Raw genomic sequence first — 16091 nt, 5'->3', positions numbered from 1 at the left:
TGAATATTTTTTGGCGTACACCATTTTTGGCTTTTGGGCGCACGTACACTTTTAGTGAGGATTCTACGCAGAGTTTCGTAAATGAGACCCCTGGTGTGGCTACATGTTTTGAGAAATAAATGCAGGTCTCAATTAGACGTCTCAGAAGTTCTTTGGATATATAAAACCTGCACAGGAATGCCGTACCAGGAATAAAAGTCGTGAGGAATGGAAAATCGATTCAGTGTTTTTTATGGGGGGAATAACTGTTTTACACTGTTTGTAAAGCAGTAAATCCAGCTACTATCCATACAGCCAGTAGGAAGGTGTGACATTGCCGGGATGCTGGAACCATTCCTCCAAGCATCGTTTCTGTGTCAGCGTTGTCATTGCTACCAGCTACAAGTGTGCTGGAAGCTGCAGTGATGTTGATAAGTACATCTCTTGCGATGCAGTAAACTCACTATTGGCAGACGCTATTTTCCCCAGTGATTATGCTAACGCTACATTGTGAACAACAAATCTTTGTTGAAATTATAGAAATGTTGCCCTCTGTGAGCTCCAACACAAACACACACACAAAGTCATTGGTCAGCAAAGAGGCCACGTTGGAGAAGTGAACCAGGGGAAGTGTAGATAACACCCAAGATTACTCGAATTGATGATGGATATGCATGTTACTGTAAGTAGCAATAAAACCTTCACAAGTAAAAAGCCAATATTTAATCAATACACCTGTTCAACAAGCATAAACATGTAGAAAGCATAGTATACATAGAGTATACAGTGCCTACTATTGAGCAGTAGTATCGATATAATCCTTATGATACCCATCCCTGAACACCACTACAGTTGTCATCGGGTCCCAGCAGATGGCAAAACAAATACTGCCATCTGCTGGTTCCCTAGTAAATCACATTAAGCCTGTGGCAAAGAACCTTGGTGTTTGGTTTGATAGTAATTTAAATTTCGAGCAGCACACCACAAAGCTTGTTCAATCATGTTTTTATCAACTTAGAAATATAGCTAAAATTCGATCTATGTTAACTTTTAAGGACACCGAGACCATTTTACACGCCTTCATCTCATCACGCCTGGATTATTGCAACAGCCTTTTCACCTGTTTAACCCAAAAATCTATTGATCGACTCCAGACTGTCCAGAACTCAGCTGCCAGGCTTTTAACCAGAACAAAGAAATATGACCACATTACTCCTATTTTAGCTTCATTACACTGGCTCCCAGTATGTTTTAGAATTGACTTTAAAATTCTATTGATCACTTTTAAAGCTCTTCATGGCCTCTCGCCTTGTTATATTTCTGACCTTTTAGTCCCATACGCACCAGCACGTACCTTGAGATCCTCGGGCAGAGGTCTGTTGTCTGTTCCAGAGTCTCGACTGAAAACTAAAGGGGACAGAGCGTTTGCTGTCAGGGCCCCGAGGCTCTGGAACAGCCTGCCCGAGGAAATCAGGTCGGCTGAGTCAGTGAACTCTTTTAAGTCCCTTCTTAAAACATACTTTTATAGGAGAGCCTTTCCCGATCTTATTTGACTTTATTTTATCCCTTTTATTTTATTGTATTTTACTAATTTTATATTAAATTTTCATGCTCTTATCTTTTTTTTGTATTATTCCTTACACTTGTTAAAGCACTTTGTAACTTGTTTTTGAAAAGTGCTCTACAAATAAGGATTATTATTATTATTATTACAGTTTGTCACAAAACACATTTTAATGGGGACACACTTAATTTCCCGAGAATCCACTCAAATTACAAAATCGATGATGGTTTTCTAATTTCCTCAAACATTGCTGGAATCTAGTCTATTTAATGTAACTTGAATCTGGATTATTTGAAAAAGCATGTGTTTCTTGTTGATGTTGGACATGAGAGGAAAGAATGTAGTGGAGGGGAGAGCAGAGCAGGAGAGGAGAGGAGACTGCATGATAAGGCTCCTCGATTATGGCAAAAATCATTATTTTGGTCATAACTGAAATCACGATTAGTGACACGATTACTGATTGACTTTGTTCCCCTACGTCAAACAGTAAGTCATTGTGCATTTATTGAACTTTTCCAATTGTGTGCTTCAATTTTTTTTTACAATGATTATGCATTATCTCAATTAGCCCATGAATTAAGAAATAGTAATCAAATAGTCTTTAAACAGCATTTCAGGGTTTCTGCGCATGTGTGTGTGTGTGTTTGTGTGGTTTGTGTACACACAACTTGTAGAAGTTAAAACCCCATCATGTTTTCTCGAGCTGAACTAAACATCGCAAGACCTGATGAAAGTGCGTTGTGAAGGAAAGGGTGCGCTGGATGTGTCATTGCAAAACAGCATGCTGCACAATATTCGTTTTATTTTCATTAACTTGTTTTTATAGTTGTTGAAAGCCAAAATCAAAATCGTGATTAAAATTCTATTAATTGCACAGCCATAGTTCTACGGTACACTACCAGCCTAGCAATAAAAAGCAGACAGAGACTAGCTGGTGAACTCACATCTAGCAAACTAAAGACCCAGATATTTCCCCCTAAGAGCTGTTGGAACAGATTTTAGACAGAACTAAAAGAAAATTGCTTATCACACTTTTGTAATCCAGTGGGCAGAAAACAACTCCAAATAAATGATTAGGATGATAATTTTTGCCAGCAATTTGCTCAATTAATATTTTTGGCTGCTGATATATAAATGTATCATCTCCTGTCATGCCCACCTAATTTACCATATTTAATATCTTCTTCATCTTAAATTTAAAGAAAAATGAAATAAAATATACCTTTAAGCTACATTATGTGATAAAGGCAAAACAATGCAGTACACTCACCTCTCCTTGGTTTTCCCTCAAGCTACAGACTTTATAATTACTCTTTTCTTAATAGTTTTCTGCTTCAACTCAGGGTGCTCAGTAATTAATAAATAGCTGTACCTTTCTATAATGGAAGAATTGGCTGCTGTCAAAACACATTTTAAAGTATAATGTATGAATATCTATGGTGGCTACAATTCAATAAATAACATATCACACTGTATTCATTCATGCAAACTGAATAAGCAGAGAAACAAAATTAGAAATGTGCCAGCGTTTTGTTATAAAAAAATAATTTATTGGAGTATATATTTTTCATTTTACTATAGCAACTTTTTCCATTTCATAGGAACAGTTTTGGGGCGGCTCTGGATCAGGAGGAATTGTGGGTTGTCCATTTACCAAAATGCTGTCTATTTTCCCATTGACATACAATTAAATGGGCACAATCTCAACAGCTAGGTCATGTGCACAATAAGGTAGTATGCAAGGGCACCAGCCTTTTGGTTGATTCATCAGCAGCACAATATGCATAAAAGATGGTATGCCCAGCTCGTGGAAGAACATAACAAAGAGGCAAGGTCCACACAGAAAAACAGTTTAAATTAAGAGATTTATTAACGTTACCTTAACTTAGAATTAACTCAAAACACAATTAAACTCAAACTCATCATACTCAAAAACACAACCAAAAGAAAAAGGAGCTCCTGAAAGGCACCCGCCTTCCAGAAGAGAGATCATGAGGAAGAGAGCGCCATCTTGGTTCACCACAACTTTTAAAGACTTGAAAAGGTGGCCGCAATCACTGCAAGGTGGGCGTGTCTGACCAAACAGGAAGAAAGACATGAAAGAAAAGGAGAGAAAACAGGCCAACACCACAGGCCCCAGGCCGTCACGAGTTGGGGTGACCCTTTAAGACTTAAAGTGGTCTAAATTTGTGATTTTGGGATATATAAATAGAAGTGACCTCACTGAGGGGCAGTGTAATGTTCTGAAATATCCAAGCATTTTTACAGACCTGTCCTGTCTTGCACACAACAACCAAGATGTCTTGAGCTGACAAGTTTTGCTTTAAAATAGGCCCTGTTGGTCTCCATTCACCTCCATTACACCTGGATGGCAGCAGAAGTCTATAGAATCTAAAATAAGGCACACAAAGCAGTTTCCCACATTAAACTGTTGATTAGGATGAGGATTTGTGGAGCTTGGCAGTTGTGTTGTAAGGATGTTAAGTGATGTAAGGATGAGGAAGTCATTTTGCATGCAGCTGTGTGTTTCTAGTGCCTTCCCACAATGTCACCATCTCCTAAATAATGGTTTGCAATGTGAAAACTAGGACAGAGCATTAACTGAATAGTTTGCTGTGTTATGTTTTTGCTGTACCTTGATTTAAAGACACATATGTTTTACTGTGTGCCACAAAGTTAAACATGTTAAAATCCTGTAGGGGCTTTAATCAAGAGAAACAGACAATGTTAATGTTCACTGACAATGTGCTTTGATGCAGTACTTTAAAATTAAAGACCGCATATGAAACATACTACGGGTCATACTGCCTTCAATGGGACTCAATCCGTTTAAAGGGAATGCCTTCATTAAGTCTGGAAGAAGTAGACAGATGACATAAATTACTCATTAATTTTAAACTCATTACAGACTGCTTTTGGCATTTATTGGTATAGTTGCATTAAACCCTGATGTGGATCCGAATACATGCAGTGGTTGGAAAATCTCTATAATTCACTGCTCAGATAAAGGTTTGAGCAGATGCTTTTTCCTATAATTATTGATAATGTCTAATCAATCAGTATCTATTGAGATAAGGAGGTCAATCCTATTACTTAGCATAACATTGGAGAAGTCATGCCAACCCTGAGCTGTCATTTGTGTCTGACAGACAGTGATTGTACATTACCTCCTCTTTGCAGCCTGATACAAGCCATATCAGTTATCCCTGTGTTACCGCTGCACAACTTAGTGAAAACTAACCTCATCCTGTTCAGCAGTGATTGAGGCATTCCCACCCCATCATCTGTAACAAGACAAGGTGCAATTCTGCCATCATGTTTTGCATCTACATAGAACACAAAGTGCTCTATCAAGTTTGCTTTCTGCAGACAAGCAGTTCTGATCAGGACTCAAATTTAATGGTGAAATGAATGTCTTCATGTTGACAAAATAATAAGCCTCTCCACTTATTAAAGCATTTATTCTCCTCTGTAAATGTGCTTTTTACTTTCTTTCTTCCCATACTCATGTATGATCAGACAGCAGCAGAGATAAGACTGACACATGATTATAGTTTCTATACTGTAAGCTATATTTTCACATGCCAGCAACATTCCAGAAACAAAATGTAATAGTCATTCACAGTGTAGAGTTTTATAACGGCTACATGTGGCTTCATTCAAATTAGTACATAATGCACTTTTTCATGTATTTTCAACATAAATATGCGACCTCAGTGTGTCTAAAGACCTGCAAACTATGAGAAAAAACATCCTCTCCCCTTTTTTGCACCATCTTTCGGTAAATGTATGCAAATACGCCATTTGAATTTGGCCCCCTTCATGACATGGAATGGGAGTGGACATCAGACGGAAAACCAGAAAATATTTTCTCTATAAAATTTGGTCCAGTTTTCGCTAAAATCAGTGAATAAAGTTATAACATTGTGTTTTTGTACTTTTGACTGTGATGTCTGGCTACCAGAAGCACTCCGCTCCAGCAGCATCTTATCTTTTTCCAACCTAATGTTTGGGTTTGATAAATGCTAAATTCATTAAATTCAGCTCCCCATATCGCTATTTCCCTAGCTAAGTTACTGTAGCTGTCATAACCATTGAGCACACCAGGAAGAGAATGAGACGTTGCAGGCCACAAGCATTGGTTGATGTCTTGTCTCGCAAAGCCAGACCTTTCTCCACCATGGATGTATAAGGAGAACTCTATCTGCTCAGTGGCACATGAAGCCAAAAAAGTTTGAGGTCCAAAATGCATACACACAACTGAATGACATACCAAGGTTCATAACCCGCACAGACAGACAAGCACGCAGATACCACAGACAAAGCAGACCAGTATAACTAAAACAGAACAGAACGATCATAATCAAATAAATACAAAACTGGCAGAGATTCAAACTAAAAGCCAAAACAAGGATCAAAATAGCAAAACTCAAAAGCAGACAGAATCGAGTTATTTCATGGGGTTGTGGTGCTCAAAAAAAATGTATCCACCGGTTTACAGCTGCTTCTTTCACAATGTAAGCCTTTGGGAAAATGTCTCTTGGGGCCAGTGTGCAGAAGTTGTAATTCCATGGTTTGGCCACTGTATCAAATTGTGTTCAAAGTATGGCACACTCGCTAGGGGCTTGATTTCCGCACATCATTTCAGCGCTGTTCCAGCCAGTTGCTGCCCCTTGGGAGGCTATCCAGAAGTTGGTGAATTAAGAAAGTAAGCTTTTAGGGACGGGAACCTTAAAGAGACAGGAGCTAAAATGAAGTGTTCAGTCAAAAGGTGGAGGAGCTAAAACAATGGACAGTACAAGAAAAATTATGTGTTTTTTGAACATTAAAGCATGTAAAACATTTTCTAGTAGATATCCCAAAAAAGTATGAACCTGAAAATCAGCATAACGTGGGACCCTTAATGTATGAATGTATATATCAACCTCAACCCAAAAGTATAGTGAATTCAAGTCTATACTGCATTAACTTCCAGTGAGTTTACGTCTTAAAAAATAATTCCCGTCCAAGGTTGAGTGTAGGGGCACGCATTAAACCAACTGCACAACAGCTACATGACATAGAAATACAGACCTAGAACAAGGACCAATAGAACCTGTTCAGCACAATAGGCTACTGATAGATAATTAAAGGTTTCAGCCTAAACAAACATTAGGCGTTTTATCATAAAACAGCTCTTATCAAAGTAATCAATGACTTTACAGTCAACAATGATGCAAACAAACTAATCTAATCTACTATTGTTAGACCTGAGTGCCGCTTTTAACACTTTTGATCATGATATTCAACTGAATAGACTGGGAAATTGTTTTGACTTATCTGGAACTGTTCTTCAATAGTTTTCAACATATTTAAAAGGAAGGACTTCCTCCGTATCTATTGGCATCTTCACTTCTGAAGAAGTCAACATTTTCTGTGGGGTCCCACAAGGGACATTTTTTTGTTTCACTGCTATTCAATCTGTACAATTTCCACTTGGTACCATCATATGGTGTCACACCAGGGGTCAGCAAATAAGTCTGGCATTGGGCCAAATTTTTTTCAAGCCGTTATATGGTAGGCCATTGACAAAGTCAAATTATTTCAAATCATGCGTAGCCTATGTTTAGCTCAGTCTGTACTGTGCGGGGCTCCAGTTAAGTATGTAGTAGGATTGATTCCATCTTACAGTGGATATTATTTCTCCCTTGTTAAACAAAAAACAAAAATAAAAGGACACCTCTGCACATGCTCACAATAAAGCATGTGCTGCAGTGATGTGTTTGATCCGCATTCATAAACCTATGGACACTTATTTTCATTTCCCTGAGAAAATTCAGGGGAATCCGATCACACGATTACTGAAAGCTTTTTCAGAGGTGTGTCAAGCAGGCCAGAGACTCTTTTGAATGTCCTTCAGAACTCTTCAAAGTAAAAGCTCTTAATAAACTCGACATTAAGCATTGCTGCAAAAGACGTTCTCGCGCTTTTATTTTAGAGGCATAATCACTTAAGAGGAATTAATTGTGAGTAACTCTGTCATGACTGAGATCTATTTCAGCACCAGCCGTTATCAATTTATCTATTTTTTATTTTTCTGCTATCAAAGCAATCTGGCCACAGGCCAGATATTATTGCTGGCGAGCTGGTTCTGGCCCGCGGGCCGCCTATTGCCGACCGCTGATGTACACTACTGATGCCAATGATACACAGCGGTGTGTCTGACTTTCCTTTAAAAACCTCAGTCCTGCAAATGAGCTTGCCAAATGCATTGATGACATCAACCACTGGATGTCTCAAAATATTCTACAACTTAACAAATAAAAAAAATGAAATTCTTAAAGTAAGCCCAAAAGTAAAAAGGCAAGAGATTGTATCCATATTATAATGTTATTCTCTAAAGGACAGTGAGCATGTCAGAAACCTGGGTGTTATTGTTGATGCCAATCTTATCTTCCATCACATCACATCTATTTTGATGACAGCTTTCTACCATTTGAAAAAAAAACATTTCCAAATTTAGGAGCTTCCTGCTTCAGTCTCACTCCGATAAACTGGTCCATCTGTGGAACAACCTGCCATTCCATATCAGAACCGCCCCCACTCTTAAACACTTTAAATTGTTGTTAAAAAGACATCTCTTTTCTTTGGCATTTCCTTCGAGTTAAGAAAGTTATTATGTTAGGTGATTTTATTATCATTATATATCATGTAGTCTATGATATACTGTATATCCTAATTAATGTCTTATTGCTGTACTTTTACTTTGTAATCCTTGTTTTATTGCCTTTTACCCTGTAAAGCACCTTGGTCAACCTCGGTTGTTTTACAGTAAGTGTGTTAAGTTGATATTGATGTTGATTGAAATTGCTGCTGCCGCCACCATGTGGCACTCGGGTAGCTTCACGTAATTCACTTGGTGTCTTGTGTTTGATGCACTGATGTGTCTTAACACCATATCATTCAACTCTAGATATCACTAAAAACGACACAACAAAACAGGTAACTATAAAAACAAATGTGTTCAATATACTGCACATATCATCTACAGCAATTGAAGCACTGAAACACTAACAGCATTAAAATAATTAACATTATCTGTCATTCATATTCAGTATTTTCTTTGGTGAGTGAGCAGCGAGATATACACTTTATGATACCTATCATACCAGCAGGTACCTGTATATTCTGTACCCAGTACCTGTAGTAGTAGCGAATAGAATGAAACACACAAATAAACAACGCGCCACCTCTGCCACATTTGGATCTGGTTGAGTGCTTGAACCAGTTCCATCAAATTGGGTCCTCAGGGGACATCTCACCAGCTAATACTTCTATCTGCATGAAGCAGGTAGAGAGAGCTGATGGTGACATGGTGTGCATCTACTTGTGCAGTGAAACCCCAGCTGTGATACGCATGAAGTGATCCAGTCGTGCCTGAAACGAGGACACAGGCCAATGAGTGACAAATACTGACTGCTGCACAGTGGACATGGCAGTACTTTAGCCCACTCAGGGTAATTGGAACTATATCAGCCTTTTATGAAATGCAGGTCAGTGAGTGTGAGTCACTATAAATTAGACACACATTAGTTTTGTTTTGTTTGTCACTTGTCTTTATAATCTCATTTTTAAAATGAGTCCTTGATACAGGGTTACATTTTCTTGCTAGTGGTCTTATCTAAAATCAAAATGTAATTAAGAATGAATAGAACAGTTGAATAATAATACATTTTTAGTAAAAGAAGTCAGCCCTATACTGAGTCCTTTACTTATTCATATCATCCCATTACCATTCGCCCCAAAATACAGTTTATTATGTTACGTTATCATGATTGTGTTTTAATGTGGGATGTAGAATGGCAGAATTCATCTTTGCTTTCACTTATGTATGACATTTAATTTCAAGAGAAAAAACAAACATTTCATCACCTTAAAGGGAGCCCTTTGCAGTATTCCTTCTAGCCAGTTTTGTCATTTACCCCCACCTCAAAATCAGATATTGTACATATAGTTGATGAAAATAGATAAACAGACAGGCAAATGAATTAGAGTTTTCCTGGCCCTATTATGGTGCTACAGTTAATCATCTATTTTGCATCTTTTCAGAGCAGTCAGTCACACAATCAGCTTTGTCAGAACTCCCTCAGCCCCCCCCCCCCCACCTCCTCACAACAACACTTGGCAGCTTGACGACCTGCCTGGGCCCAAACTGTTTGTGTTTCAGATGTTGTACTCCAAGTGACAGATGCAGCTTCCCTGTTCTTGTAAGAGGAGAGGGAGAGAGAGATTGAATGTCAGAGGGTCAACACTCTTTTCTGTGACTGCAAACCTGTGTGTGCGACAGTATCTGTGTGTGTGTGTGTGTGTGTGTGTGTGTATGTGTTTACAGAAGACATGCTTGTGCTTGTCAAAGGTTGCTTTCTAATTTGCATTTGCATATATGTCTGAGTGAGAGATGCTGGCTGTGGATGGATTAAACTAATCTCTACATCTTCATCTTTGAAAGCCGCGGAAACATTTTAAACATGTTGCAGTTTTGTCAGCCTCCTTGTTATCAGCACAACCTAAATCTGTTTTTTTGTAGACTGCAGAAGCATTATCATGCAGTATTTCCTTTGAGTGCTGAATAAAACTGCTAATATTGCTGATCATGGAGCCTATTAAAAGTTACTGAACAGTATTCGGGTGTGCTGCTTCTTATCTCTTATCACCCTATCCATAATGAGTAGATAATTAATAATGTCACAATACCATAAAAAAACAAATTGAAAGTTGCTGTATAATTTTAAAACAATGTGGATATCAGTCAGTAAATGAAGCTGTATCCCTGTTCGCTGAATTGCCTGCAAGGGAACTGGATTTTGTTCTGAATATAAGCAGAGAGCAGACTCACAACGGCTCACTGGAGCTTATCTGCAGATGGCCTTGAACAGAAAGCCTGTGTTTTAGAGCATTTCAATACAAAAGCAGATGATTTCTTTGTTGCGCATAATGACAGGCTGACACTGTTAATGCATAGTGTCAAACACTGCATATACATACAAGCATGCACAGACACAATCTCCAAAAATATGCCCCACTATGCCCTATGCTGTATGTGTAAATATACATTTGTCCACAAACATTGGGAAAAAAACAATTTTCAGATGCACAGCTCAGAAAAACACCAGTTCAGTGCAGTGACATAGAGCACAAGTGCAGCAGTAATTTCTATCTGTGCAAAGTAATCTGCATGCAATATAATAATAAAGTATTGTTGGGTTTTCTTGCAAATTTATCTGGGATGGGAGTGTAGAATTTCATCATAACACAGAGGACTACAGATTACTCGTCATTGGTCTTCTTCACAGTGGCAAAGCAATTTGTTCTGGAATAGCTGTGAAACCATTAGTATTTTAAATGTATTTTGCAGCCAGTGCAGCATAATGAACTGTACCCGACTCTTCTCAGCAAAGAGCTTTATTAGAGTGTACGGTGAAACTTCACTTTAGGAAGTAATTTTCTTGTACCGAGCCTGAAAATCAATTTAAAAACCTTTGCTAGTTTTCAACACTAGGTCTGGCACTGGCAACAGTGAGGTAGAAAAGCAAACACGACTTTTATCTCGTACAAACTATGTGTACAGGAAAAAATACAAAGTAAACATAATTTGTAGTTAAAGAAATACAATTTAGAAACATGTTGCTATGTTTCTTCATTAATCCAAAGCTTTTTTTTGACAGAATGCTTTATAAACAGAAATAATATGTTTGTCTTTTTATTTTAATACAGTAAAACCATCATACTAAGCAAAGAGCGCCAGGTGACTCAATCTGGCTAAGGTATGGCCAGTGCCCACACCTTGAATGAAGCAGTGAACCAATACTCATTTTATGCCTCTGCACTGCTCTCTGTGAGTTTCACCTACATTTATACTGCAAGGTGCTCAACATTGTAATGATGATCAAAAGAGATTTCAAATTGTGTGCGTCCTGGAGCTTTTATAAAAGGGTACTATAGCATACCAGTAGGAGTTAGTTATGGTCCAACAATAAAAAACACTTTTGGTTCAATGCAGTACCGTTTTAGTGAAAGGGGGCTTTGGAAGTTTTCATGGCAAATTATATTAGCAGGCACTTTGCCATGTGTTAGGGTTAAGTGAACTGTAATCTCTTATCTCATTCAGTTGTCATGTAGCCTTGCCACCTTGCTCACCCACCCACCTACTCCCAGACATACCGCCAGGGAATCGAACACTCTCAGTAGAGAGACAGTCAGAGTTTGGCTGATTTTGCTCCATCCCCACATAAAGTAAAAGTACTGTACTTCTTGTGTTTCTATAGCAACAGTTCCCACTCATGTCTTCAGGATACTGAGCAATGCGGGGAATGAAGAAGAGCTGCAATGATGGCATTCCTGAGCATTTTGATTTAACCATATGGCTGTTGGCAAATTAATGGTTGATCAATATAAAATAGCCCCAACATAACTGATGTTTTTGGAAAGGAGCAGCCGAAACAGAATATTTCTGTTTGATGTTGTATGACTTTAAATATAAGTACAATCATGCCAATAATTCCAAAAAAGTTCACCACCAAATTTTCATCTTCGAGTTTGAAAAGCCTCTGAAACATCATTTATCAAGTTATAATGAAAAGAACTCAGAATGATCATAATAATAACCAAACCAGCTCTCAGAGAAATCATCAATTCATTCAGTCATTTAAATTCAGACAGACATGTAAACATTAGCTTCTGAAAAACCATTCACTGCGTCTGCAGTGATTTGTACTGTTGCGTAGGTGTACTCGTCCTTGGCTGTAGCTACCTTGACACTTTCTTGTTTCTTTTAAGTGCATCTGTTTTCTCAACTCAATCCTCTGTCCCGCCCTATGTTGCTTTATCTTTTTCTCACAATCTGTCTCTCTCTTGTCCCCTTTCCCTCTCTCTCTCCCAGGTGTTGATGAGTGACCAAGGTGATGTGATGGCTGAGCTAGCAGGCGGGACAGATCACAGCAGACTGTCTGCCACACACTGAGCCAACTGGATGCAACGCATTAGAGCCTAGACAGGTAGGACTGAGTTACAAAATTTTTTCTTTGGCAAACTTTTGTGGGCAAGTTGAAATGAAGGCTGTCAAAGCATTAATATTTCAAGACCTTGAACAAGTCCAGTATCTTTGAAAGCACATTTTGAATGGAGACGGTATGTCTGAAATGCAGAAAGCAAAATCAGTGGCCATAAATGTTTGAAAGTAGTAAAGTGAATTTTATTGCACAAAAATGCTGACTGACAGATTATAATGAGACTGAATAACAAATTATAGCCTTTACACAGAAGTCTCAAAAAATATTGACATGACTCAATTAACTACATTTCTCCTAACCTTGCTTTTTGTCTAATGCATAACTCTCTTTCCATTCTGCTTGCAGAATGGATTTCCCCAATTGCACTGAAGGGGTGTTTGCCACAAGCAGCAGTGGCAATGAGTCACTGGAGACCACTAAACTTCCTCCCAGTAAAGTCCTGCTTACGGTGACCCTGTCTGTACTGGCTATCCTGACTACATTCTTCAACTGCCTGGTGATCACAGCTATTGCCGTCACCCGCAAGTTGCACCACCCCGCCAACTACCTCATCTGCTCATTAGCAGTGACGGACTTGCTGGTGGCTGTGCTGGTCATGCCCTTCAGTATCATGTACATCCAGAAAGAGAGCTGGGTCATGGGCGAGGTGGTGTGTACCATATGGTTAAGTGTGGATATCACCTGTTGCACATGCTCCATCTTGCACCTTGCTGCAATCGCCATCGACCGTTACAGGGCCATTACTGATGCAGTGGAGTACTCTCGCAAACGCACCGGGGCCAGAGCTGGGGCGATGGTGGCAGTGGTGTGGCTCCTGTCCATCCTCATCTCACTTCCTCCTCTACTGTGGCGGCACTACAGCGGAGATGCAGAGCATGAAGGCCAGTGCATCATCATCCACCATCACATGGCCTTCACCTTGTACTCCACTCTTGGAGCATTTTACATCCCCCTGCTGCTCATCCTCATCCTCTACTACAAAATCTATCGGGCCGCTCAGACCCTCTACATGCGCAGAGAGGCCAGCCGGGCTAGCCGTCACTCATGTATGACCAATGGGAGCATGATCCCGTCGTCCTACCCTGCCGGAGAGGGCGACGCCGATGGGGGACCACGAAGTCCGGAGCCCATAAGCCCACCAGAAAAGTCTTTCTCTGAACCCTCAACTGAGGAACCTCCACCCCGTGAACGGGTGCGCGTATCGGTAAAGGCTTTCAAGTGCAAGTCGCGCAGGCATGACTCACGTAGTGAGTCACGTCGGAGCCAATTGTACCAAGGACCACGGATCTCAGGCTCACGGGAGCGCAAAGCAGCATCCACATTGGGCTTGATAATAGGGGCCTTTGTCATCTGTTGGTTGCCATTTTTTGTCAAGGAGGTGATCGTCAACACCTGTGGTTCTTGCAGTACTTCAATGGAGATGGCTGACTTTCTGACATGGTTGGGCTACCTCAACTCACTGATCAACCCCCTCATCTACACCATATTTAATGAAGACTTCAAAAAAGCTTTCCAAAGACTCATTAGATGCAGTCATTATCTCTGATGGTTACAGTTATGCATGACCACACCCATACAACACCATACACATAACACGTAACAAGGAAGGGATAAACTAAAGGCACGAGGTCAGAGAATATTGACTGGATACTGACTCAATGTGCCTGATCGCAAAGAGGAAAAGGATTGACACTCGTTTATAGACACTTCACCGGGCACTCCAACAGCCTAAATGGCACCAGTTCAGCAATGAGCTTTGCAGCAAAGTTCCACGTTGAAATCCAAGTCCTGCTATTAATAGGACAGCCTGAGATTTCCTTGATGTTAATTGGTGTGTTTCAAGGGACACTGACATGTTGGTTGTTAGAAAATGGGCCATCGCTGACCTTTTTGAAGTCTGGGTTCTGAGCATAAGTGATCAACCCCATTTGAAGGTCCTGATATAGCTGGCCATTATGTCTTTTCCATCTAATGACCTCCCCTCTATCCAGTCCAAGCTGCTGGCTAAAATACAGAACATAAAGTAAAATACCACAGCATACCAAGTTGTGACTTTCTGCAGCCAGGACATTATGGAAGGCTTGATGACTTTTATCTGATTAACTGTCACAGTGATTGTTGATAGAAATAGTTGTTGAATGGGGTATGTCTTCAGCTCCATAAAACATTACAACAAATATAAAACATAAAGATGGTAGACTGTTGCAGGGTCTTGTCAGGTTATGACAATGATATTGGCTTAATTCATTTCACATCCGAAAGCATGGAGTTATAGCCTTTTCATGATCTAGGACCAAATCATACTATTAATTCCTAATTCTAAAACAAATAACTTTGGGGACCAATATAATATTTGAGCTTGTTTTAACTTTCACTACAAAAGGTTACCTTTTGTAGAAGATATTAGAGTTACAGGTTCTATAAAACACTGCCACTTTAAATTATATTTTTCATAACCTTTTATGTAAAGTATTTATTTATTTATCTATGTATCCAGCGGCCATTAAACACCCAATCCCATCCCACTCCCACGCCATAGTGAGCAGTAGGTTAATGAATGTGAGAACCACCGATGGAGAAATCCTCATTACATTAATCCCACTCAAGTACTTGGAATAGAACTACTATTTCTTTACTGCCTCCAAGAGGGCACATGATATGTTGATGGAAATGTTGTGGATGAGTCAAGTGCGAGGGTGTACTGTATGCTAGAGAGATAATACAAGGTCTGTCATGTGCTTACATACATTCCTGACAGTATGACCAGTATTTGTATATTGTTTCTTTTTTGTCATCTCACTGTCTCAATAATTAATAATAAACAATCCACATATGAATTATGTTCCTCTGTATTTCTCTGACTTAATAATACTTTTCTGAGTAAATATATGGTAAGTGAATGACATACATAAAGTATATCCCCAATGATAACTCACTGATGATACATTTACAATTTGTATTTGTAAATGAATGTTGATATGATTTAGCCTACTGCAATCCCATATTTCAGTCTAAATGTGAACGGGACATTTTCATTATTCTGATATGATGGCGCCACCTTGTGGCTAGCAGAAAGACTGCAGACTTTCCAGTTGTTTTTGATAAACTACGTCACTCTGTCAGCCACAACAGAGAGATTCATGAATCTGGAAATATGGTATTGTTCATTTGGCTTCACCAATCAAACAAATAAAAGCAATTAAATGAAAAAAAAATGGATTAATATTCAAGTCATCTCTGTCTCACAGGCTATGATTCATGGAAAACAAATGTTTGCTCATAAAGAAAATACACAAGAAGAATTTCAAAAGAAAGCATTACACCAAAGCACTGAAAGCCTGAATTCACTCTAGCTTATATGTTAATGTTTTACATTGCATCCACATTTTACCCAGTCCGTTAAAAGCTGTAGTAAGCCTTCATCAACACAGACAACTTTTACTTTTTTTAATAGAATCAGAATCAGAAGAATCAGAAGGAGCTTTATTGCCAAGTAGTGT

At 39.1% G+C, this 16091-nt stretch overlaps 1 protein-coding gene across 1 annotated transcript in view; it reads left to right on the top strand.

The window, feature by feature from the left end:
* The window catches only part of htr1fa (5-hydroxytryptamine (serotonin) receptor 1Fa), a 29766-nt gene extending 14037 nt beyond the window's left edge, over positions 1-15729 (top strand). The window contains exons 2-3 of the mRNA XM_038719520.1: positions 12462-12576; positions 12937-15729. Of these exons, the coding sequence (XP_038575448.1) occupies positions 12938-14137 (1200 nt within the window). The 5' untranslated portion in view covers positions 12462-12576; position 12937 and the 3' untranslated portion in view covers positions 14138-15729. The remainder of the gene's footprint in view (positions 1-12461; positions 12577-12936) is intronic.
* Positions 15730-16091: the final 362 nt, after the last annotated feature.

This window comes from Micropterus salmoides, unplaced genomic scaffold (assembly GCF_014851395.1).
Source record: "Micropterus salmoides isolate LMB-PRFRI ecotype aquatic unplaced genomic scaffold, ASM1485139v1 Ms_hic_scaffold_15, whole genome shotgun sequence".
Taxonomy (NCBI): Eukaryota; Metazoa; Chordata; class Actinopteri; order Centrarchiformes; family Centrarchidae; genus Micropterus; species Micropterus salmoides.
Note: the sequence above shows the minus strand (reverse complement) of the source record. Positions and strands in the feature narration are given on the sequence as shown.